Genomic DNA, 25,987 nt, shown 5'->3' with positions numbered 1-25,987 from the left:
TTTTCATGAATTATTTGTTTTACGCATTTACTTGTCGTTAAACCCCTCCATAAGCTTTGGGTCATTAAACATCACTCAAGTTTGCAAACGGTTTTTCTTTTTTAAGGGTGAGTTTTTACTCTCTCTCTCTCTCTCTCTCTCTCTTTACTTTTTTTTTCATGTTTGAAAATTGCATCATGTGAGTAGCAAAGTTTACACACGAACAACCCCTTTTTTTTTTAATAATTAAAAAAAATACGCGAAAAAATTAAATTTAAATAATTTAATTTTAATTATTTTTCTCCCTCTCTTTTCTGACCCCCTCGTAAATTCATCGCACTCCCCCGCCTCCCCTCCGTGAAACATGACGACCCTCGTCTACGATATTTTTTCATTCATTCATTCATTTTTTTTTTTTTTAAATTTTCTCATTTTAATGCGTCGGAAAAATGATAATAATAATAAAAATAAAATAAATCTTCTCGTCGCATTATAAAATTTCATTTTCTACGTATACATTATTATTATTATTATTAACATTATTTATTTATTTATTTTTATTTGTAGGAGGGGCTGAAAAATTTTTCTGACGGCGTTTGAAAATAAAAAAACCTTAAAAATTCCATCCGAATGTAAAAAAAAAAAAAAAAAAAAAATTTCGGTTGTAAAAATCCTGTATCATTTCTCATTTTGACGGTTACAAATCCCCCGGACTCACACTTTAAACGACGATGAATTTGTCACTAATACAAAGTATCAAAGACCTCAGATTAATAATATTGTGGTGTAGTTTCCATGAGGTAGAAAACATTGCCATGCTATTACATTCATTTTCTAATACACGCGCACGCACACACGCAAGTACGCACAAGCACACACACATATACGTGTATAAATGATAAATGTTGGCCCCATCTTTGATTGTGGTGGTTGTACAACTCGACAGTTTTTAAATAGAATCGATACATTATTATTATTATCATTATTATTATTCACTACAAACGATATTTATTAACAACAACAACAACAATAACAACACCGAACAACCGACTTCCAAATTTCATTATTAACAAAAAAAGAAAAAGTAACCACGATGACGACGTTTTCGAGAGATAATAAGAGAGTTACGATAAGTCATTGATAAAATTGAAGTAAATAAAAGGGGAAAACGGGGGGAGGGGGAGGAGGAGAAGAGAAAAAAATTTAAATTTTAAATTAAGAATATTTGGGGAGGGGAGAGAAGGGAGAAAGGGAAAAAAATTCCCCGCACGAAATTAACGACGAATTAATAAAAAATTATTTAAATTATAAAATGCCAGGTACGAATGAGAAAGAGAGAGAAAGAGACAATTTATTCATTCTCTTTCTTTTTACCTAACCTTTCACCCTCCCCCCTCTCTCTCCCCCCACTCTCACTTCCTACCTACCTGCCCGCAGGAGTAAAAAAAAAGAAGCCCGCGCGTTAAACGATGTTTTTAAAACGTAATATTTTAAATAAATAATAAGATGAAGAAGAAGAAAAACACCCACAAGTTTTTTTTTTTTGGGGGGGAGAGGAGGGGGAACGAGGCTTACCGGTAGCCGCAACAAAGATTCATGTTACTTTATCAGATGTTCCAAAACCTGAAAATTAAATGCCTGAAATTAAATTACACCATAAAAAAAAAAAAAAAAAAAAAAAAAAGTTCAGCTAAAGTTAAAGTTAACCATTCATTCACACGTATTCTCCTCCAACTTGTGTGAGGTCCTTCATTTTTTATTACTCGAACGAAAAGAGAGAGAGAGAGAAAAAGAAAGAGAGAGAGAGAGATGAAAGAATTTTCATGATGGGTGAAGGTTGGTGGTACTCATTTGTTTTTATTTTATTAGATTTTTTTTCTTTTTTTTTGGGTAGTCATTTTGAAATAAATAATGATAACAACTTTTTAATTAACGCAAGATAATTTTTCTTTTCCCCCCCCCCTCATTCCCCCCTCCTCCTCCCTCCCTACCTACAGCAGACGACATTTTTTTCTTTTTTTTGACAGTTTTACTGTCGTCTTCGAAAACGAATCGATGGGTAATTTACGACGTGCGTGAATTCCAATAAAAAAAAAAAAACAAAGTGTACCTGACTCGGAATAGAGAGAGAGAGAGGCGTTCGGTAGGATTTTATACGTCGACGTCATCATTAAATAATAATAATAATAATAACAGCCGAACGTTTAAAAATATTTTTCGTTTTACTCATCCGCGACGTACGAATTAAAATAAATAAATAAATAAATAAATGTTTTTTTTTTTGGAATGTTGTTTTGTGTGTTTATGTTGCCCACGTGATTAACATCGTGTCACGGGTCGTAAATAAATAAATAAATATTAAAAAAATTTTTCCTTTTTAAAAATAATGTTTAAATTCAAAGTAAATAATTAGTTATTATTAATAATAATAATAATAATTTTTTGTCGTACCGTGTTAATAATAATAATAATAAGGAAACAATACGCAAACACACGCACGCACGCTCTCTCGTAGGTGCTCGATATATATATTACCGTGGAAATAATTACTCGCAATCGGTCGGCATTGTAATTATCATCATTATCATCATTATTATTATTATTATTGTTTTTTTTTTTTTTTGAAATTTTTATTAGCAATTTTTATTTTCAAATAGAAAATTAAATTTCTAAGAACCTGCGTTCTTTTTTTTTTTTTTTTTTTTTTTTTTTCCATTTTCACGGTTTTAAATATTGTTTCAATAGTAGTAATAATAATAATAATAATAATGAATTCATTGCACTTGGTCATTGGTAATAATTTTTACCTCCTTCTCTTTCTCTCTCTTGCAAAAACACACACACGAGAACACACACACGCACGCATGCAACCTCTTCGTACCTCCTCTCTCTTTCTGACTTCGTCATTCATCATTTATTCTTTTGTTTTCCACGTTTTACTCACTTATTTTAATTTTATTTTTTTTTTAAATTAAGTTCTTAAGGTTATCAAATAGAAATATCGGGAAAATTATCATCTCCTCGATGGTTACCGATATACGTAATAAGTGCAAATGAAAAATAAACAGGTTTTTATAAAAAAAAACGTGGGCGAAATCGTCGTCGGTCGTCGTGCCCCATGGGTGCGCGACAAATGATCACCATCGTACTTTATTTTTACACTTATCTCGACTACTACCTGACCTCGACTTTTGTGCCATGTCCGTACCTTATTTCTTTATCGTCTAACCCTTAAAAAAAAAATACACGTGAATTCCACGGATACCTATCGACCATTTTTCCTTCCACCCACTCTAATTTTTTTTTATGGTAAAAAACATTAATTGCTCGTTTTTTATTATCATTATTATTATTATTTTTAATATCGACGACATAAAGCGAAAAAAAATTTTTTTTTTTTTTTCTATAAAAATTTAAATTTGATTGATTCCTCTTCAGGTTCAGGTATAAAAATATATATAAAACGTTTGAAAGGTGAATAATGAAATATCTCATCTGAGTTTCATCAACTCAATTATCAACCTGAGATAAAAAAAAAAATTATTATTATTATTATTATTTCTCTCTCTGTCTCTGTCTCTCTCTCTCTCTCTCTCTTTCTCTCTTCGCATTATGATTAATTTCCCTCCAGAACAATAAAAAACGATAAGTAAAAATAATTTTTGAATAGCGTGACGAGTTTTATGCACAATCTTTTAAATATCGCGGCCACCTGTAGAAGAAACGACGACGACGACGACGACGACAACAACAACCACAACAACAACAACAAATATTTCTAAACGTAATAAAATACTCTGAATAATAAAAAAATGTAACACGCCATTTTATTTTAAAAATTTTAACAAAGTTGGATAATTTTTTCCACCCTTTTCTATCGATAACGTTAACAGAAAAAAAAAATGACGACAAGTTTGCGACAAACGAAACACAAACATCGACAAAAAAAAAAAAACAACCGACAAAAACAAAAAACACAAACAACCTCCGAAAAAAATAAAAAAATTCAATTTAATATTGACAACAAACGACGATAAAATATTCGTTGCTAAAAAAAAAAATTGTTACCAAACAGGTATACACAATCGTGGCAAAAACAACAACAACAACAACAACGACAACCACAATCGGTTTTTTTTTTAATATTAAAAACGAAACTTGAGTTAAAACCTGATTCTACAGGTTGACACCTAATTACAAATTGAAATTCATTAACATAAATCTTAATCTTTTTATGTTAATTTTGTTTTTTTTTTTTCTTTTTTTACCTTAATTAGTTATTGTTTGTTGTTTGTTTGTTTGTTTAAATTAGTTTTTCTGCGTTATTTAATAATTAAATTTTTTTTTTTTTTTTACAGAACGCCCCTCGTCGATATAACTCAAACGATTATAAATAAAAAAAAAAAAAAAGAAAACATAAAAACACGTAAATGAAACATGGGAGACAACAAACAAACAAACAAATCGGATGTTAGGCGGGTGATCCCGCGTAAATGGAATGTGATACCTACAGGAAGTGGATGCGGTCCGGTATAGATAAAAATGATGTCAGTGATTATCCAGCATATATCCTCCTCGTATTGACCTCCCTTCCTCTCCTTTTTAACTTCCACTTGCCGGGTTTCCGTGCTAAATATGAGTCCACATAAATTGTGTCCGGTGTCAATGACATCACCCACATATAAATAATAATAATAATAAAAACAATAATAATAATAATTCTTGTTTCGTTCAAACCTTAAAAAAAATAATAAAAAAATAAAATGACATATTATTCATTCATTTATTTATTTATTCTAATTATTATTATTTTTAATAACAATTCAAACGATTATCATCAACATCATCATCATTCATTAATTTTTTAAATCATCGTTTAATAATAAAAAATAAAAAGGCACCTCTTATTATTTATAACACCTGATCCTTAATCCGTCTCATCTCGATTTCATACCTCTTATCACAGAACGGCCCCGGGTTTTGTTTTATCATCTATTAAATAATAATAAACGATAATATAAATAAATAAACAAATAAATAAATAAATAAATAATTTTAATATAACGACAAAATATAAAATAAAATTTTTTTTCTGTTTGTTTGTTCTCTGACAGTAATTTTATTATTGCTTTTTTTTTTTCTTTTCTCGTGCGGAGTATAACAAATTTAACAACAATTTTTTTTTTTTTTTTTGTCCTCTTTGATTTTCACATTGCCATTACAATGTTTAATAATAATAATAATAATGTGAAAACGAAATTTATCTAACCCCGGATATGGAAAATAATCCGTTTGTTCTGCGGAATGATGGAGATTTTTCTTTCTTCTTCTTCTTTTCCTCCTCCTCCTTCCCCTTCTTCTGCTTCTTATTGCGATTTTTTCTTCGTTTTACCATCTCGTTTTTTGTCTTCTTTCAAATTGGCGTAATAGAACAACTGGCACAATATGATACCGTTTAATACGGTGGCAGCAACGTAGGTGAGGATTAGTAAGGTGTCACCCGTTTCTTGTATGGACGTGAAAACTCTTGCGACGCAACCGCCGAATTGCATCATGAGAGTCGTGGCAGACAATTGACCGGTGCTTTGATTTTTATAATTCGTCAAAGCTTGAACTCCCTGTAAAAAAAAAACAAAAAGCCCCCCAAAATTTTTATTTAAAAAAATTGTCGACCTTCACACGAGTTTTCACGTCAAATTTTTTCTTTTTTTGGTAAAACGGCAAAGACACATTTGTTTGTTTGTAGCGTGATGCTTAACAGGTGCCCCCCGATGTTTTTCCCTTTAACATATGCACCATCGCATGACAGAATATCAATGTTAACTTATTATTATTATTATTATTATTAAATACAAATTTCTTTTTCTTTTTTGTGGCGAAGGGGTTTTTTTTTAAAGTTTTTTTTTTTTCAATAAAACTGTCACTTTCCGTCTTATTTAATTATCGTTTCTTTTTTCTTTCTTTTCCCCTTCCCCTTCCTTTCCTTTTCTTTTATTTTTTTGTAAACCTAATTTCAACCGAAATAATAATAATAATAATAATAATAAAGTTAATTTATATCAATCGTGGCTGTAATTGAAATCTTCCTTGCTTGTAAATATATACACTTTTCGATTTTTTTTTATTTCTTTGGCTTTTTATTTAAAACGAACCTTTTCTCCAACACGTCAACAACCTTTTCCTTTCTGCTTCCACTTTTTCAGGAGGTGACGATTTGTTGGTTTTTTTTTTAAAGAGTAAAAAAATAAATTGATTCGAGTACGAAGATGGAATAAATTCAATTTTCCCCCTTTTCTCTTTTCCTCTCAAGAACGCTAATGTAATTTTTTTCTTTTTTTTTTCGCTTTATGCCAATCAGTCAACTTTTGCACTGGGTGGCCGTGGAAAAATGAAAAAGAAAGAAAGAAAAGAAATGCATTTTTTAATAATTCGATTGAATGAAGAGAAAAAAAAAAAAAAAAGAAAAAAAATGACTAAATACGGGTAAGGTACGTTAAATGTGAGTCGTGTGTGATTTGTTAATGCGAAGGTCTCCATGGGGCCTTGCCTTACGCGGCGGTCGCAATAAATTATTTCAGTTTTTTAAACTTTTTTTTTTTTTTTCCAGTACCTTGCTCCCTCTCTCTCTCTCTCTCTCTCTCTCTCTCTCTCTATCGAATTTATATGTACGTTCTCGGAACTCATTACTACCAGCACACGCTGAGTAAAAAAAAAATAAAAAAATAAAAAATTAAAATAAAACGGGGAAAAAAGCCATATAAAAAATTTTTTTTTTTAATTTCAGGGGGGGATTCCCCCCCCGTAAAAAAAAAAAATTTGATCTCGTTACTCTCTCTCTCTTTCTCTCTCGAAAACTAAAAAAAAACCATCGTGATCATCATCATCATCATCGTCATCATCATCTTTGTCCTCATCGATAAATGATCACCATCATCATCATCATCATCATCCATCTATCTATCGTCTTTCATTGTCGTTGACAAATCAACGTTTAACCGTATCGTAAATTTTTTAATGTCCTCTCACAATCCTCATCCATCGTTTAACCATTTTTTTTTTTTTTTAAATTTATTATTTTAAACGTAAAAAAAATTTTTTTTTTTTTTTTAAAACTTCGTCTCGAGTAATAAGGAACAACGAACGCAACCTGAACACTCATAATTGCCATCGTTGTCGTTGTTGTTGTTGTTGTTGTCGTGTCCTCGTCCTCGTCCTCGTCTTCGTCGTGGTCGCAAAATATTAATAAATCCACGTATTCCCCTCTCTTACCTTCCATCCTCATATTAATATAATTTTTAAATATAAAATTATCATCATCATCATCATCATCATCATCCAGTCATGTGACATTTTAACAAAATCATTCAGTGTCTCAGTACTTATATTGATGGTTGCAAAAAAAAAAAAAAAAAAAAAAAGTGAACCGTCCGGAATTGTCGGATTTACAAATTGTGTGGAGTGTGCGCGAACCCACGAACACACTCTCCCTGACAAAGAATAATAAATTTTTTTATATAATATTAAAAGTCTTGTTTTTTAAAGATTGTAAATTTTCTTTTTTTTTTCTTTCTTTTTTCCTTCATCTTTTTTCACACCTTTATGAATTTTTTTATTATAATAAAAATAATAATAATAACTAGTACTATTATTATTATTATTATTATTATTATCATTTATTCATTTGACGTTGATGGGAGGCGTTCGCGCGAGAAAAAGGAAAAACGAGCGTCGACGACCAGTCTCAAACGTTTTAAATTAAAAATTTGTCGCAAGATGAAGTCAAAAAAAAAAAAAAAATTGTCGACATCTGTTCGTCGATGGACCCTCCAAAAAAAAAAAGAAACGAAAAAACCCGATATCGATGATACCCACCCCCACCCCCCTCCCCCCAACCACAGAAATAAATAAATATTATTACTAAAAAATATACTTCGAAAATTTCTTTTTCTTTGTTCCGGGAATCGGTTAAAAAAAAAAAAAAAAAAAAAGAAAAGGAAAAAATATATACGACAACAATTTGAATAGAGAGAGAGAGAGAGTGAGAGAGTGAGAGAGAGAAAAGGAAACGTCCTAATTTTTTTTTTTTTTAAGGTACATTCGCGTGTAACTCGAAAGAAACCTTTTAATTTTTTTAATCAAAAATAATAATGGCGTGAAGATGAACTTTAAATTGTTTCTTTTTTTTTTTTTTTTTCCTCGGGAGGATGTCGTGGAGACAGAAACAACAACCTGATTTTGTAATAAAACTTTGCCTCAACAAAATGATTACAATGAGAGGATAATTAATAAGTAGCAACCGAAATGAATTGAAATTATCCCATCAAAAAAAAAAAAAAATAGAAAAAACTAGAAAAAACGACTTCCAATCACGAACGCGAATAAATTTTTATTTAATTAACCAAAAAGGATTTGAGCCGCTCGTAAAAAAAAAAAAAAAGGGGGTTCCAAAGGGGTTCCGACCGAGGGGTTTCAACCGAGGGGCTCTCGAGTAGGAAAACCTCGCGCGCGTGTATGTGTAAATTAAAATTATTTTTCGAAACGAACAAACGTGCCTGTAACGGAGAAAAAAAAACCTTAGCGTTCGAACAACGACAACGACAACGAACGTGTAAAAAGAAAAAAAAAGAGCCACGTTTTTTATAAAGGTCGGCCATTTTCGAACCTTAAAAAAAAAATGTAAATAAATAAATAAATAAAATTTTTTGTTAGTTGTTGACCGAAACTACAACTCGATTCATTAAAGAGAGAAAGAGAGAGAAAGAGAGAGAAAGAGAGAGGTAGAGAGAGAGAGAGAAGGTAGAGAGAGGTATAGAGAGAGGTATAGAGAGAGGTATAGAGAGAGAGAGAGAGAAAGAGAGAGAGAGGTATAGAGTGGTAGAGAGAGAGAGGTATAGAGTGGTAGAGAGAGAGAGAGAAAGAGAGGTAGAGAGAGAGAGAGAGAGAGAAATTGATTATAAAAAATCGAATCGTGTTTGAAAACAACAACAAACAAAACATCTTTTAAATGAAATATGATTTAACACGTATAACAAGAAGCACAAACTAATAACATCCTAAATAAAAAACCCGCCTCGTAACTTTTTCACCCTTTTTGATAATAAATTAATTTTACGGTCATTAATTAATTAATAATAATAATAATAATGATAATAATAATAATAATTTTTTTCTAATTCATTCGTTGCAATTTAAATGAACGCCGCGAAAACCCCGCATAACGTTTTGTATATTAAAAAAAAATTAACGTTCGTGAAACGTTTGAAATTTGTGTTATATCGTCGTCATACGCATCGACAAACGACAAACGACAAACACTTTTAGGCGTTCATAACATCCAGTTATTATAACTTGCAATGAGAAGAAGAAAAAAAATTTTCATTTTTTTTTATTTATGTGAGTCAACTTTATTAAGTCTGCTTAGTTAGTTAGTTAGTTAAGGTGTGTGCGCGCGATCGATTGTCATCATCGTGGCAACAAAATTTTTTATTTTTTTATTTTTTTATTCTTCTTCCTTCGAATCGAGATAATCGAATCGGAGGGGGGGAAATCAAATCGATTAATAATGCCACGATTATGAAAAGAAAAAAATAAAAACGCGACGCGTAGGGGGTTGCACAAAGGAGGAATTTTTTTTTTTAAATAAACGATGCGACATTTTTCACCGGCGTGAACCTTCCTCCTCCTCCTCCTCCTCCTCCACTGTCTCTTATAAGACCGGTAGCCGGTTTTAAAGTGGTTGGTGTGCAACCAAAGAATTAAATATCTCTAAACCACCATCAAACTGGTGAAATACGAGGATTTTAAAAAAAAAAAAAAATTAAATTGTGTTGTCGTGGAGGCAACGTCGTCGTCGTCGACATTTTGATGCCTCGAAGCGGTAAATCGCCCGGCGACAGGCAGGGACATGATGATGATGATGGTGGCAGGCGAGTAACGAAGGCCAAACCCCCGGGGACCCCCTGCCGATTTTAACTTGTCTGCTTCAACTATTTTTTTTTTTTTACTGCTTTAAGTAGGTTTATTACGTAGTCATTGATTGAAAAATATTAATAAATAAATAAATAAAAAAATAAATATTAAAACCGGAGCTTTTGATTGAGAATTTTTTTCACTTTTCATACGTCCAGCCACCTTAAAATTAATTTTATTATTATTATTATTATTATTATGCTGGGAGATAGGGAGGAAAAGTCTGCAATATTATATGGTAACGTCGATAAATTCGAACGAATCCGTCACGTTACTTGTTTAAAAACAATTTCGAGAGGCTGATCTAAATTCCGACATCAACCTTGAACGTTTCCTTAGAAAAACCTTCGTTATTGACAACACGAGAGAGAATACAAAAAAAAAAAAAAAAAAAAAACTTTTTAAACGTTAGCATGCAAATCTCCCCCCCTCCGCCTCCCCTCGTCTCCCCTCCAAAAAAATGATCAAATATTTAAATGTTTAATTTATTTCAATTACGAGCAAAAGTTTTGTTAAACAATGGCGCGCTCCTACGTGCGAACCCATTCATTAAAACGAACCACAATTATTATGTAATACCTTTCCATTTTTTTAATTGAAAAATTATAGTTTTCATTTTCATTTTCATTTTCCTTTTTTTATAGCTTAAAGGCTTTCGATATGTTTTCGATCGAAGATAATAATAATAATAAAAAAAATTATAACCTCTTTCAAAGGGTTTTTTCGGAAAAACGATCGTTGTATGAAATTCTAAGTAAAAATTATAATCGATGGGGGAAAATAATTTTCGTCAACGGGAGTCATAATCATCATTATCATTATCATCATCTTACCTTTCCCAATAGTATTATTGGCAAATTGAAAAATTGAGCGATCCACAACGCCGACAACGGTATCATGTTATACAGTGTTAAAATAGAAAAAAAAACGTACAACGTCACGAACGTCAATGTCATTTGCAATCGATTTTGATACAAGTAAATTAATGCCACGACAATGGCCGTTTGTATTCCTAAGAACAATCCATCACCCCAAGCGCTGAAATCAAAAAATCAATAACGATTATTATAAAACGTCTACCGCGAAAAAAATCGGGATATTGGGAAAACGAGAGAAAAGTTTTATCATCAGGGACAAACGGGAATAGGTAATAGGGAATCATTTTAAAATTACAAATCCCATTCGAACCCGGTTTATTCCATATTTGGGCAATAAAAGTTGTTGTTGTTGTAGGCACAGCGCGCGTTCTGCCACCCTCCCCCCCCCGGTGTTTGTTGTAATTAAAATTTATGCCATCTCATCAATTCAACTTAACTCAACTTCGCGCTTCTACGTTTATCGAAAATAATATTAAAAATATAAACTTTCTTGATGAAATCTTTGCGTGGTTCAACTCAATTAATAATTTTAAATTATTTATAAAAAAAAAAAGGAAAACACCGCTCGGTACCTTAATCTGGTATTAAAAGGTACCGGTGAAGGTGTCATGTTAGCGGCACATCATCTTATTTATCGATCCATCGAATATATTTAAAAAATATTAACAAGGAGTAGAAGGAAGGAAAAAAGGGTAGAGAGAGAGTGAGAGAGAAAACATATATATCTTTTCGGTCGATCGATAGATCGATCGATCTATCTATCGAACGATCGATCAGAAAACAGTCAGGTAATGATGGGCACGACATTGTTAAATACTTTTTTTTTTTTTTTTTAATGATTTTGTGTCGATTTATTTCACGCGTCACGATAATTTGGTCAATGATAGTTCATTTCTTTTTTTTATTAACTTTTAAACATGATCATCATTATTATTATTTTCATTTAATTTTATACGGAACACGCGCGTTTCGGTAAATCATTTTAAATCGATAGATAGATGTATATATATGGCGATTAATTTACTTTTACTGACGACATTTTAAACTCTCTTACGTGATTATAAACGTATAAATTACTATCGATGGAAAAAAGTAGAAAATGGGAAAAGATGATTGCAGCTTAGAGTAATTTAAAAAAAAAAAAAAAAAAAAAAAGAGGATTAGAGAGGGTGAAAGGAAGGAAGAAAGGAAAATAAGAATTCGAAATAATCACTCAAAGAGTAAGATTGAAGTGGACATTTTGAGTAAGGATAGCTAAAAAAAGACAATTTCTTTCTTTTCATTTCATTTTATAACAACCAACCATTTCGTTTTTTACCAAATGATGAATCCATTTTGAAAAGTTAGGGAAGTTGAAGATTAGCCAAGTTTGATTGAGAAAAATAAAAGGAAAGGGGAGGAAGGGGTGGGTGGTGGGGTGGGTAGGGGGGGGATTTCGAATGAAAAGAGTTTGCTATTTTTTTTTTTTTTTTTTCAATGACATCAATAAGATGGGATTTCCTTTCCTTTCCTTTCCTTTTTTTTTTTTTTTTTTTTTTTTAATTAAAACCAAAAGAATTTTGGGGTTGCTATTACGGTTTCCCGCAGAGTACATTTTCATTAAATTGACCCTAATTTTACTTTTTCTCTTATTTTTTTTTTAGAATAAAAAAAAAAAAAAAAGAATTTTATAAATTTTGAATTAATGATCTTAATTCTTAAGTTTAATAATTAATATTTAAATTAAAACAAAATCAAATCGAGAATGATTATTACCGAATAAAAACATTTATCTAATCACTAATCATTGATGTTTGTTTAAAAAACAAAAAGGAAATGATTATTGATATTTGATTGATTGATTGATTGATTGATTGATTCTTACCTAAATGGAAATTGTTTAGAATAACAATAGGCAGAAGATGATGTTATTGCTAAAAGTTCTAAAAGTGATCCCGTCAGTGATATACCCTCTCCACTTTTATTTTTTAACATTTTTAATATTTGAGGTAGTTTAACTAAAAAAAAAAAAATAAAATTAATCAATTTTTTATCACATTTAAAAAAAAAAAAACTATCTATTCCAATTTATATTTCAAATCGATATGAAAACATACAAATTTCTTTCTTTCTTTTTTTTTTTTATAAGTTAATTTAATATCATACCTGTAAATGAACCAACTATTATCATTAAACCTAATGCTTTGCTTATGGTGGCTTTCAAACATTCTTCTGTAAAAACGAAAGAAAACAAAAATTTCGTCAGATGTTGTACTCGGTTAAAACAATAAGCTTTTCTTATTAGATTATTAATAAATAAATTAATGTACATAAGTAACTGATTTTTTTTTTATTTGGAAGGAAAATAATGGCAAAGAGAACATTATTAGCTTTTTTATTAACATTCAAAGCTCTTTTCACAAGCATAATATAGTATGTTTATGTTTTGTCAAATTTTCAGAGGAAATGATTCGAATAAAGGAGTCGAAGCATGTGATGCTCAATAAATAATGATTTAAATAATAATTTTCTAATAAGAATAAATATTTTATTGTTTAATTTAATGCAAAGTTTAAAAATCAGACTTTTAAACAATTTAATAAAAATTATACAAAAAAAAAATTAAGAATGAATTGACTGTATATATATAATTGCACATATGTTTAAGTAAAAGCAGCATGAAATTAACATTTTAAAAATTTTTACAGAAAATAGGTTTTACAAATTTTAGAGTTTAAATTGTAAAAAAACTTGTACTGATAATATATTGTATAAATATGATTTTTAAGTATCAATAAGGAAAAAAAAAAAAAAATTGATAAATTTAGGTTACCTTTGATAAAATTTAAATTTGAACATGAAATAAAAACTAAATAGTTTAACCATGAGAAAATTATTTATATTAGGTAATAAAACAAAAATAACTCTTTGATATTTTTTTTTTTTTTTTTTTTAATAACATTACAAGTTAATTTTTAATCAATAAGTTTTTTTTTTTAAATATTCTGATAAATATTTCAAGTGGTTAACATTTCTTTGTAATATCTTACCGTGAAAAAAATTAAAATGTACAAAATAATTATCGAAACATTTCTTTGTAAACAATAGATAAACAGTTTTATCTTCCATTTTTATTAATTAATATGTTCAACACTATTTTTAAACTAGTCACAGTATCAATCAATAAATTGTATTTTAAATTCTACTACAAGAGAGTGTATTTTAAGTGACTGCAGTGTCATTAGAATTATTCTCAGATTGAGAGCTTTTCAATGCCACGTTTTAGCAAATTCGTAATGTGCAATAAAGTTAGTAAACTTCAGATTAGTTTTTAGCGTATTCTGATATATTAATTTGATTCTTTGGGCGGTAAAGGAAAATAGTTTTTTTAATGTCTAGACCTCTTGTTTTTGTTACTGGCAATGCCAAAAAATTGGAAGAAGTCGTTACCATTCTCGGTAATAATTTTCCTGCCAAGGTAAAGTTTAAAAAAAAAAAAAAAAATATTTTCAACCAAGTTAATTTCTTTAATATTTATCTATGGTAAAGTAACTTTTTAAAAATTCTAATTACGTATTTTACATTTATAAAAAATACATAATTAAATTTAAAAAAAAAAAAAAAAATTTTTTTTTAGTTGGTTAGTCAAAGTGTAGACCTCCCAGAGCTACAAGGAGAAATAGAGGATATTTGTAAGAAAAAATGTTTAGAAGCAGCAAAAATTGTTCAAGGACCTGTTTTGGTAGAAGATACATGTCTGTGTTTTAATGCACTCGGTGGTTTACCTGGACCTTACATAAAATGGTTTTTGGAAAAATTAGGACCGGAAGGATTATCAAAATTATTAACTGGGTGGGAAGATAAAACTGCGACAGCAATTTGCACCATTGCCTACAGCAGTGGCGATCAAAATGAAGATGTGATATTGTTTCAAGGACAAACAACAGGGAAAATTGTTGAACCTAGGGGAACAAGAATTTTCGGTTGGGATCCATGTTTTTTGCCTGATGGCTACGATCAAACTTATGCAGAAATGCCAAAGTCGGAAAAAAATAAAATTTCTCATAGAACAAAGGCTGTTGAAAAATTACGAACATACTTTACTGAAAAATTAAATTTTTAATACAGTTTGTAAATATTAGTACTTGAATATTTCTCTTTTAGTTTTGTGACCTCAACATTAATTTTAGTAAATATATAATAGTTTATAAATAATTATAATTTTAGTTTTAAAATAAACTATAATTATAAATGAGATATTGTAAAATACCAAAAAATAACAATTTAATTGATACAATAATGTTTTAAACATCAATATATATATATATATATATATCATTTTATATTTTTTTTGAAATTTTGAAGTCTAATTTCTAAAAATATTAATTTAATAAATAAAAATGTATCTTGAATTTTACCATTCTTAAATTTAAAAATTTTATTTAATTTTATTGTAATCATCACTTTCCAAAAAAAATATTGTACTTTATTAAAGTATACGAATAAAGTAAATTGTTGTGTTTAAAAGGCTTTACACAAAGTAAACAATTATATTATTTTTATTAATGATATATGCGTTTTATTATTAAACAAAACGTTTTTTTATTAAATTGTGTTATTTGTAATAAGATGGCGTATGCCCACAATTACTATACCTAAATACTAAAAACATGTATTTAAGTATACTGTGATAAATATTCTTGTATTAATTTAGTTACTTGACATTAAAAAAATGCTTGGTTAGTCTACATATTAAAATAATTTTAAAAATCATTTGATTATATGTAAGCAATGATGGATGGTATTCAGAATTTAGTATTAGAAAAATAACGGCCAATATTTGAATTTCAAATAAAAAAATTTTACGTTTTGCATACTTGCGACAAAAGTCGCACAGTGTTATGCACTGTAGAATTTTAACAATAACTTATAAATAAGCATGTAGAAAAAATAGTATTTTTTTTTTTTTGCTTTTCGTATTATCGTATATTCTTTGTTAAAGATATTTAATATGTCTTTAAAAGTTATTACCAATAAATTAAAATCATTACAATTACTTACCAATGGTTTTAAAATAAGGTGTAGTAATTAGATATATTTTAATATTTGAAAAGTTTTAAAACACCACTTACAAATAAAATCTCATTTTAGTATTACAGGTACATTAAGACAAGAGAGACAGAGTTTTTGTAACCCAAGACCAAAATACAGGCCTCCTCCTTGGCATTTAAAAAAAGAAAGAGTGGTAATTAAATATTACTGTAATTAACATGATACATCTCCTGTATTCTTGCTTATTGTAATTTACCTTTAATTTAGAAATACGATGAAATGCTAACGGAAGAAAATAAAAAATTTATTGAGGAACAAATAGTTGAAAAGTATGGACCAGCAACAGATAAACATGGTTTCAAAACTTATGAACATACACCATTACAAAAAGAACCCTTACTTAGAGGAAAATGGTTTCCCAATTGTAGACGATCAGGTCTTATAGGTATCAAAATTGGTGTATTACCCCAATGGCATACAAATGGTAAACCTTTATTAACAACTTTAATTCAGGTACAATTTTTTTTTGGAATTTAATTTTTACACATATTTTTTTTAAAATGGCAAATATACAAATATTTTTTAATAGTTGTTTAAAAACATTTCTATTTATTATTTTCAGATAGTAGATAATCATGTTATTAGTTATATTCCTCCTAAAGATTTTATAGTTAACAAGAAAAGACTTGGGAGAAGATTTTATAAAGAAGGAAAATTAGGATGTTTAGTTGTCGGTTCTGTAAATTGTGATCCACAAATGTTTACAAGAGAATATAATGGTTTATTCGCTAAAGCAGGAGTTATGCCGAAAAAATTATTAACTAGATTTCCCATTCATCCATGTGCTGCCATACAACCTGGAACACCACTTTATGCAGCTCATTTTAAAGTCGGTGACTATGTAGACATAACTGGTAAAACGTAAGAAAGTCATAAATTGGAAGACATTTTTCTTTTTTAAATTTGCAACATAAAAGTTCTTTGCTGACTTAAATCAACATTACAGAATATACAGAGGTTTTCAAGGTGTTATGAAAAGATGGGGATATAAAGGAATGCCAGCATCTCATGGTGTAACAAAAACTCATAGAAGACCTGGAAATATAGGTTCGGGTGGTGAAAAAGCTAGAGTTTTTCCAGGTACTAAAATGCCAGGTGTTCAAGGTAATAAAATGAGAACGACAAGAGGATTAACCGTAAGTAATTTTATTGAAAATTATTATTATTATCATAATCTATAAAAAAATCCTGTTGAAAACTTTTGCATTTGTAATTTCAGATTTGGAAAATAGATCATAAATATAATGTATTATATGTGTCCGGAGACAATATTCCCGGTGATGTTAATAGTTTTGTTTATGTTCACGATACAGTTTTACCTCACAAGTAATAATAATTACTTTTCTTCGACTTTTTTTTTTTTTTTGGAAAAATAATAAATAAAAACAAATAATTTTTTGTAGGAGATTAACAGAATCCCCACGTTTTCCAACTTACTACGAAGAAGATTATAGGGAAAATCCACTTCCCGAAGAAGATTATCATCCGAAAATATTTAATTTTTCCAATCCGTCGATAACGTTCGAAGTTGAAAAGAAAGGAAAAAAAAAGAAATAATAAAATTTAATTTATACATATATACACGTGTATATGCACGTGACGAAATTTCTTTTCAAATCAAATTTTATTATTCGTATAAAAAAACAAATTAATATAAATAATTTAAATAGTACGTTTTGTAAATAAATTGATGCAATTTATTCAATTTGAAACATTTATATACACAAGTATATATACAAACAATGACGTCATCAGTTATGATAACGTTAAATTACAACAAGAAGCCTTATCAATCATCAATTGCTGTCGCTGCTGCTGCTGCTGCTTTCCGACAGATTCGCTTCTTTCTTAGCAAAAACTTTCATCTTTTTCCTTTTTCCCTTTTGTTTAAACGTTCGAAAAATTTCAATCGCTTCTTTTTTCCTATCCTCCATATCTTTTTGACTTTTTTCCTTTTGCGGTATTTTTTCTATCCTGTGTAATTTTTCATTTATGTATTTTTCTTTCGATTTCGATTGTATTCCTCCCTCGCCCCTTCTCTCCTCTTCGCTAAAATCACTTTTTTTCATTTCTACCGTTTTCCGCCTCTTTCCCACATCTTTTCCATCCGTAATTTTCCTATTCGTTTTTCTCTTCTTTTTCTTTTCTTCTTTAATTTTTTCGTCGGATTCGTTGTCGTCGTCGATTCCTCCCAACCTCTTCACCGCATTTTCCACACGTTTGCTCATCATCGTCATCGTTCCTCCCGAATCGTTCGAAACGATTTTAAAATAATTTTCCATCGTACGTTGATTCTACGAAAGAAAAAAAAAATTGGTCACAAAGAAAATCTACATGATGGGAAATCGAATCGTTCAAGAACCCCCCCCCAAAACCCCCCTTTTATTGACACCTTAAAATTACAAATAATAATGATGGTAATTACAATGAAACGAAGGATAAATAAAAGAGTCATTAAAAAATTCATTTAATTAACACAACAATGAGCAATAAAATTTTCATTAAGATCAAAAAAAAAAAAATGGCGACGGAAAAATGACAAAAAAAAACAAATTAATCCCCTTTTTACCCATTTCCCGACACATCTATCACAAATGATAATGATAATAATAATGGCGTACCGCATTTTCTTCCAATTTTTTCATGACGGGCATGAGTAATTCGTTACATTTGTCGTAGGACCAACCGATTTTCGCTTTCACGTAATGTTTGATCAAATCCAAATTAGGTTTTGCCCAAGAAAAAGGTTCTTTCGAATCGTCTACCTGGGGATGAAGGTATGCCTCGGCAACGGCTCTGTTCGGAAATCCTACAAACAAACAAAAAATTGTAAATGACGGAAGAGTTTCCTTCGTTTGTTTTTTATTATACAGGTACGAACCTGGCAAGACGACCGTGTTTTTTATTTTGTTTTTTAATTTCGTTTTCGGCGATCCGACATTTTTCGTTTTCCCCGTCAACAACCAATCGCGAAAATTTTCAAGTCCTTCCAATATTTCGTTGGTAGGACTGGGAAAACATGCCAATATTTCCATTGCCGTGACGGGACCTATACCGGTGAGACCGAGAGTGTAATCGCTTCCGACCAACATTGCCAACCTTATCAAATCTTCTCTGTTTAATTCTACAAATAATAAAAAAAAAAAAAAAATTGTTTAGTCCGCCATTTTTCTTTTTTTTTTTTTTGAATCGGTTTGAAAAATTGAATTTTCATTTCGAAATAATGATTTATAATGTATTTCATTGACTTTTTTTAAAAACTTTTTAAAAACTTCTCACGGTATTATTATTATTATTATTATTATTATTATTATTAATCCTTCGTAATCGTGAGAAAGAGCGAAAGCCCTACTACTACTATTACTATCAAACATGAAATTTAATAAAAAACAAACAATTCTTAGCCATTTTTTTTCCTTCTTCTTTTTGCCTTCACTTCCACCCGATGTTGATTCTCTATGTGAAATTCGAATGATGTAACGCATACACATACACACGAGAGAACAAAAAAAAAACAATGGCCGATTGTTTTTAAATATAAAAAAAATTTTGAATGAATCATGTTTACGAAAAAAAAAAAATTCACTAACTAAAATTTTTCTGTATGTTCAAGGACGTGTATTCCAATACGTGTTTCTTTTGATTGAAAAAATTTTTATATACGACGGTTCCACCAAAGAGCCAGATATCGCTGTCGTCCGTTATCGTTCCCTCCGTCAATCCCAGTATATCCAGTGCGGCGCATTGTGCTTCCGCTTCCATAGGTGCAACGATATAAGGTACTCCGAAAAGTTTGAGCAATGCCTGAAAATAACAAGTCGTTAGCACTATAAACGAGAGAAAAAAAAAACTTTTCTTCTTCCTCCTCCTCCTCCTCTCTCACCTGTGCATCAGAGTACATTTGATCGGTTGGATTGAGCGCATGCCTTTCTTGATTTCCTTGTTCCAACAAAAGATTATTTTGTTTTTCTTCTAATGATTTTTTTAAATCCTCCAATTTTCCAGCATATCCTTCGAATTCCGATTTGTACGACTCTACGGGCACGGATGGTGGTCGTGGTGGTGGTCCACCATTTTGATCCGTGGTTGAAATCCCAACGTCATTTCCGTCTTTAACGACGACGACGACGACATTGTTTTCTTCTTCCACGTTTTTCTCTACGGGATCATTGAATACATCTGCAAATATATCATCGGTTTCGCTTATTTTCGACGACGGACTTATGATTATCGATATGCAATCATTCGAATTTAAATTTTTTTTTTCATTTTCTATGTCGGCTGGAGAATTTAAAAATTTCTCATTTATTTCCGTTTCCTTATTATTAACGTCTTCTACCGTATTAAAAATACTTTCTTCATCGCTACTCGATGGTGAAGAATCATCAACGATTTCTTCTACCTTGGCATCCTTTGTCGGTTCTACTCCTGATAAATTTTGTAACGAACTTTCATCAACTTTCACCTCTTTCAAATCATTCGATTCTTGTTTTTCATTTTTAAATTCCATTTCCGGTTCTGATGATGACGTTGTTTTGTCGTAAACATCACGCGATTCGGATTTATTAACGGAATTTTCCACATTTTCGATTGGTTCAACGCGAAAACTTTCATTTTCGAATTTGTTGAGTTCGTTGATATTCTTTTCCTCCGCCATTTTGTTTTCTGTTACAATCATTTCATTTACTTTTTCATTTTCTTCAAATTTGTCTGATTTCCTTTGCTGTTTGACGTCAGCATTCAAACCGAAATTATCATTCTCGTTCCCATATTCATTCATTTTTTCTTTTACTCGTGTTGGGTCGATATTTTCACGCGTCTGATTTTCCTTTTCCGGGATTCCCTCTTTTGATTCCATTTTGGATTTTTTTAAAATGACATCCGTTTCCGAATCCGATGACCAATAATAATCATCATAATTTATTTGATTCGCATCATTTCCTTCGCAGGAGAGTTTTTCATTTTCTTCTTTGATACCTTTCAAATCATTTCCCGAATTTTTTTTAACCAACACGTAACGAGTCACGTTATCTTTCGCTATCCTTTTCCCCGGTAAATTTTCGTTGTTAATATTTAAAACTCCCTTTTCTTCGAGGAGAGATTCGAGTTCGGCAAGGTTCAAAGTGCAACTTTCCATTTCCTTCCCCGTTTTTTCCAGCGAGACTTGTACCGCGTGACGTTTCAAAAGTCGATTCATTTGAAAATCGGAAAAATTTTCCGAATTTTTGGGCATTTCGTCGAGGATTTTCCACGAATTTTGCTTTTTCGTTTCCAGGAGTTCCGTTAATATCTCGTGCCTGGCTTCCGGTGGCAATTGTAAAAAATCTTTACTCGTGACGTCAACGGAATATATATTTTCGATCCGTCGTCTGTCTTCCTCTTTATCCGATTCCATTTCCGTTTCTTCGAAAGGCCTGACACAACAAAAAAAATTTTTAATTTAGGTAAAATCGTACATTTTTTTTTTTTTTAACCGATTCGTGTATCACGTGACTTTCGAATATCATAATAATCATTAAAAAATATTACGTGGCAACAACAAAGACAACCATATTGGTAATTTCATAAATTTAATTCCTACCGTAAAGAATCCTTGAAAATCGAAAAGAAAAATGGAAAAGTCCTACGAATAATTTTTTTTTTTTTTTAAATATGGATCAAAATTAACTCAACCGTAACGAGTACACGTACTTAACAATTACTTTATGATAAATTTTCAAAATAAATTCAAATCCAAATTCCTTTTTGCAACAATTTGAAGTGGAAAAAAAAAACTCACGAATCTTCTTCATAGTCTGCTGCTATTGCCGGTAACTTATACAAATCTTCTTCAATGGATGGTCCAGGAAGAGCAAAACTATTTAAACCCAAAGCTGCCGAAGATGATTCGTTGGCTAAAATTTGCCGCACGGCTTCGTGTTTCAAAAGATTTTTTATTAATTTTTCCCTAACTTTTTGTGCTTCTAACTTGGCTGCTCCCGTTTGATTCTTTCGAGCCGCCTGCAAAAAAACAAAAACAAATCAATAAAAGGAGCCATTTTAAAAATTTACAAAAATAACATATAAAAAAGTAAAATTGATTTTCTTTCAAAAAAAAAAAAAAATAAATCGTAGGCGTTCGCAACAAATTTTTTTTTTATAATCTTTTTCGCCATTTTTTACTACTCCTATTATCATTATTATTATTTTTTTATTGCGTAAATGTGCACCATATAATTTTCTTATGCAGTAATAAGTCATTAATGAAATGGTCACAGGTGATGAACATCGTGAGATTTTTTTTTAAAACAATTCTTCTTCTTCTTCTTCATCTTTTTAAATCCCACAATCAACAAAACAAAGGGCAAGGATTGTTCTCAAATGTGTTGCATTCATTTAAAATAATAATAATTTTAATTAATAATAATAATAATAATAACATTTACGTATACCATCGACACCCAAGTTACAAATTCACCTAATCTTGATTTTTTTTTTTTTCTCTTTGAAATATTCATAATGCCTAAAAAAAATTTGTAACAATTGTTTAAATTTAATGATATTCTTCAAAACGAAACGTTTAACCGCAAATATTTACATTTAAAAACTTTTAAAAAAAAAAATATTTAATGACCGTGTAAAGACCCAAAAAAAATTTCACATTTTTATTATTCTTTTGTTAAAAAACCGCAAATATGTACATCAAAATTTTTTTTTATAATAAAAAATATATCATATTTTAAATCAGGATAAAACTTTACAAAATTTATTATCGATTCAGACTTAAACCTTAAGTTATTTAAAATCGAAAAAAAAATTACTCGGCATTTAATTTCTCTTAAAACGATTCCTTCAAAAACTGCTCGTTAATAAATACATCACAATGTATGTATAGATGAATGCGAAATAAAATCAAGACGATAAACTTAAAAGCCTTGCTATAGAAATAAAAGAAATTAGTTAATTGGTTTTTTTTAAAAAAAAATTATAAAATTTTTTTTCTTTATTCTTACCATTGTTGAGTGTTTAAGTGCAGGTACACCTCCATCGAAAACAAAAACAGGTTTAATTTTATAAAATAGTAATTTACAAAGACGATGTAATAAAATAATAATGTGTGCAGCAGCGACAGGAGCACCATATGTATCATGCATTCCTTTTATCGCTTGATGAAGCCAGATTGATACATCTGAAAAAAAAAAAACATGAAAAATAAATTAGCAAAAAGTATGGTCGATTTAAAATCATTACATAAGTTTTTGTTTCGGCATACCAACTGCGAGTACTTTTCCAGCTAAACATTCTAATGGAACCATTTGCCCGCTTGGTTCCAACAATTTCCATAAACCGTGAACTCCCATTTTTAAATTATTTCAAATTAAAATTATATAGACTGTTTGTTTTGACATTTTGATTAGGTTGTGATACCTGAAAACAAAACAATAAAAACTTTTGAAAAAGTATAATTAATAAAGTTTTTTTTTAATAAATAATGACAAAGGTTGACATTAACTTTTCAATACATGACAGCTCTTTTTTAAATCATTGTTTTGTAAGAATTCTTTCGTAATGTTTTGCAAATAATTTAAAAAGTAATAATAAAATTTAATATGTAGTTTTACAAAGAGGTGCACAATAAAAGTTTTGTAGCAATTGAATATTTAAAATAAAATAAAAACTTAAAGTCCCCTACCTAGCTCTTCGTGATTGCATATCTAAATTTTTTTTTGTATTTTTATGAAATTTATGAATTGAAAAAAATAACTTAACTTACCTTGAATTAATAAATAAGTAATTAGTATAATTTAAATGAGACTTCCCACAAATTACTATTCGAATCGTCCCGTGAACAGGAAGCCGTGGTCGAAATTATCGTGAGAAAATGACCGTGGGAGAATCACGGAGAAAGAAACTTGTGGGAATGGAAACGGAATAGCTCGTGCCGGGCAAATTTCCCTGCCTTGAGAGACAGTAGTGGCAAGACTGTCGGAAAGTTGAGATCACAAACAGGTGTTCATCATTGATTGTAAACAAGAAGAAAATTAAAGGGATATTTTCCAAACAATGGCTGAATATGAATGTAAGTTTACTGTTTTACTATCGTGCTTGCAAGTTTGACATTTGGGTGTAACAATTTGTAGATTACTCTTTATTACGCACGGCTACCGATAGATTACCATGAAGTTTAAAATAGGGTCTCGTCACAGACGCTGAACTCACGTTCTTGTTGATTCAAATATTTTGAAAGTGCGATATTGATTTTATAACGTTTGATTTCAGTTTGCTCGTGGTCCGGAAGAAATTTATATCGAAATAATATTGTTAAAAGACTAAGATAACTCTATCAAAATGCCGCATCAGTATGGGTTGCCCATGTTGGGCATACAAACTCCCCCTTCGCCGCCTAATCACTACGAAAGATATGCACCGGTACCGCTTCGGCATCAGGAAGATCGAAGGCTCACGCGGGAAGCCATGGAAAAATATTTGCGAGAAAGAAGTGATATGGTTATCGTTATATTACACGCTAAAGTTGCTCAGAAATCTTATGGAAACGAAAAACGGTTTTTTTGTCCACCGCCCTGCATTTATCTATACGGGGATGGTTGGAGATTGAGACACGAACAATTATTGCGGGAAGGTGAGTCCGATCAATCGGCTCAATTGTGCGCGTTTATAGGAATCGGTAATTCAGATCAAGATATGCAACAACTTGATTTAAATAATGGAAAGCAATATTGTGCGGCAAAAACTTTATACATATCTGATTCTGATAAACGTAAACATTTTATGCTTTCTGTGAAAATGTTTTATGGCAGTGGTCATGACATTGGTGTGTTTCAAAGCAAACGCATAAAAGTTATATCGAAACCCTCGAAAAAAAAGCAATCATTAAAAAATGCCGATTTGTGTATTGCAAGTGGTACTAAAGTTGCATTATTTAATAGGTTAAGATCACAGACAGTAAGTACTAGGTATCTCCATGTGGAAAATGGTAACTTTCATGCTAGTTCGACACAGTGGGGAGCATTCACAATACATTTATTAGATGATAATGAATCAGAGTCTGAAGAATTTGCTGTGAGAGAAGGCTACGTTCACTATGGTAGTACGGTTAAGCTAGTTTGTAGTGTGACAGGTATGGCTTTGCCTCGTTTGATAATAAGAAAAGTCGATAGGCAAATGGCTCTCTTGGAAGCTGATGATCCTGTTTCCCAATTGCATAAATGTGCATTTTATATGAAAGACACGGAAAGGATGTACCTTTGTTTATCTCAGGAAAGAATAATACAATTTCAAGCGACGCCTTGTCCAAAGGAAGCAAATAAAGAAATGATCAACGACGGAGCTTGCTGGACAATAATAAGTACGGACAAAGCAGAATATAGGTTTTACGAAGGTATGGGCCCCGTGCGATCTCCAGTAACTCCCGTTCCTGTTGTTCACAGCCTGCATTTAAACGGCGGTGGAGAAGTAGCCATGTTAGAACTCACTGGTGAAAATTTCACCCCGTGTTTACAAGTTTGGTTCGGTGACGTAGAAGCGGAAACGATGTACAGGTGTCAAGAAAGCATGCTTTGCGTCGTTCCCGAAATATCTAGTTTTAGAGGGGAATGGCTTTGGGGTAGACAACCGACTCAAGTCCTCGTTTCCCTAGTTAGAAACGACGGTATAATATACGCAACAGGTTTAACATTTACGTACACTCCGGAACCTGGTCCGAGACCTCACTGTCCTCCCGCCGAAGACATAATGAGAACTCCCAGGTACCCACCCATATCAGATATACCCTGGAATCATCACACTCCTCCTGCAGGAATGTGAATTTTCAATAAATTGAATATTTTTTTATAGACTTGTGTCAATGAGTATTTTCCTCGTATGCGTGACGTGTGTTTTGTACGCGTGTGTGTGCGTGCGAGTGCGTGTGTCCGTCCGTGTATGTGCGTGTGTGTGCGTGAGCGTGTGCAACCCAGTGTTTGTATCGACTACAAAATATTCACAAATCGAATTTAAAAATTATAAATATAGATTTATATATAAATATATATAAAAGTATATAAAAAAAAATAAAATAAATATGCACAGTA

The 25,987-nt window shown here is 30.7% G+C and overlaps 5 protein-coding genes across 5 annotated transcripts; 3 read left to right on the top strand and 2 right to left on the bottom strand.

Moving 5' to 3' along the window:
• Positions 1 to 5,345: 5,345 nt before the first annotated feature.
• On the bottom strand, positions 5,346 to 13,934 carry Phum_PHUM462910 (uncharacterized protein; the record flags this gene model as incomplete). The annotated part of the gene is made up of 5 exons (XM_002430056.1): positions 5,346 to 5,597; positions 10,782 to 10,986; positions 12,691 to 12,823; positions 12,972 to 13,037; positions 13,856 to 13,934. 5 exons carry the CDS (start codon positions 13,932 to 13,934, stop codon positions 5,346 to 5,348), a joined length of 735 nt encoding a protein of 244 aa, XP_002430101.1.
• Positions 13,935 to 14,196: 262 nt separating this feature from the next.
• Positions 14,197 to 14,928, top strand: Phum_PHUM462900 (Inosine triphosphate pyrophosphatase, putative; the record flags this gene model as incomplete). The annotated part of the gene is made up of 2 exons (XM_002430055.1): positions 14,197 to 14,283; positions 14,443 to 14,928. The coding sequence occupies 2 exons, from the start codon at positions 14,197 to 14,199 to the stop codon at positions 14,926 to 14,928; spliced, it is 573 nt and encodes a 190-aa protein (XP_002430100.1).
• Positions 14,929 to 16,136: 1,208 nt separating this feature from the next.
• Positions 16,137 to 17,474, top strand: Phum_PHUM462890 (50S ribosomal protein L3, putative; the record flags this gene model as incomplete). Its single annotated transcript, XM_002430054.1, has 5 exons — positions 16,137 to 16,370; positions 16,480 to 16,778; positions 16,864 to 17,053; positions 17,137 to 17,243; positions 17,321 to 17,474. The coding sequence occupies 5 exons, from the start codon at positions 16,137 to 16,139 to the stop codon at positions 17,472 to 17,474; spliced, it is 984 nt and encodes a 327-aa protein (XP_002430099.1).
• A 239-nt stretch (positions 17,475 to 17,713) lies between these two features.
• Positions 17,714 to 23,257, bottom strand: Phum_PHUM462880 (DNA excision repair protein, putative; the record flags this gene model as incomplete). Its single annotated transcript, XM_002430053.1, has 8 exons — positions 17,714 to 18,211; positions 18,539 to 18,726; positions 18,799 to 19,041; positions 19,508 to 19,721; positions 19,801 to 21,331; positions 21,697 to 21,917; positions 22,910 to 23,085; positions 23,170 to 23,257. 8 exons carry the CDS (start codon positions 23,255 to 23,257, stop codon positions 17,714 to 17,716), a joined length of 3,159 nt encoding a protein of 1,052 aa, XP_002430098.1.
• A 703-nt stretch (positions 23,258 to 23,960) lies between these two features.
• Phum_PHUM462870 (suppressor of hairless protein, putative) lies at positions 23,961 to 25,721 on the top strand (the record flags this gene model as incomplete). Its single annotated transcript, XM_002430052.1, has 2 exons — positions 23,961 to 23,976; positions 24,232 to 25,721. The coding sequence occupies 2 exons, from the start codon at positions 23,961 to 23,963 to the stop codon at positions 25,719 to 25,721; spliced, it is 1,506 nt and encodes a 501-aa protein (XP_002430097.1).
• Between the last annotated feature and the right edge of the window lie 266 nt (positions 25,722 to 25,987).

This window comes from Pediculus humanus, genomic scaffold (assembly GCF_000006295.1).
Source record: "Pediculus humanus corporis 1103172108247 genomic scaffold, whole genome shotgun sequence".
Taxonomy (NCBI): Eukaryota; Metazoa; Arthropoda; class Insecta; order Psocodea; family Pediculidae; genus Pediculus; species Pediculus humanus.
Note: the sequence above shows the minus strand (reverse complement) of the source record. Positions and strands in the feature narration are given on the sequence as shown.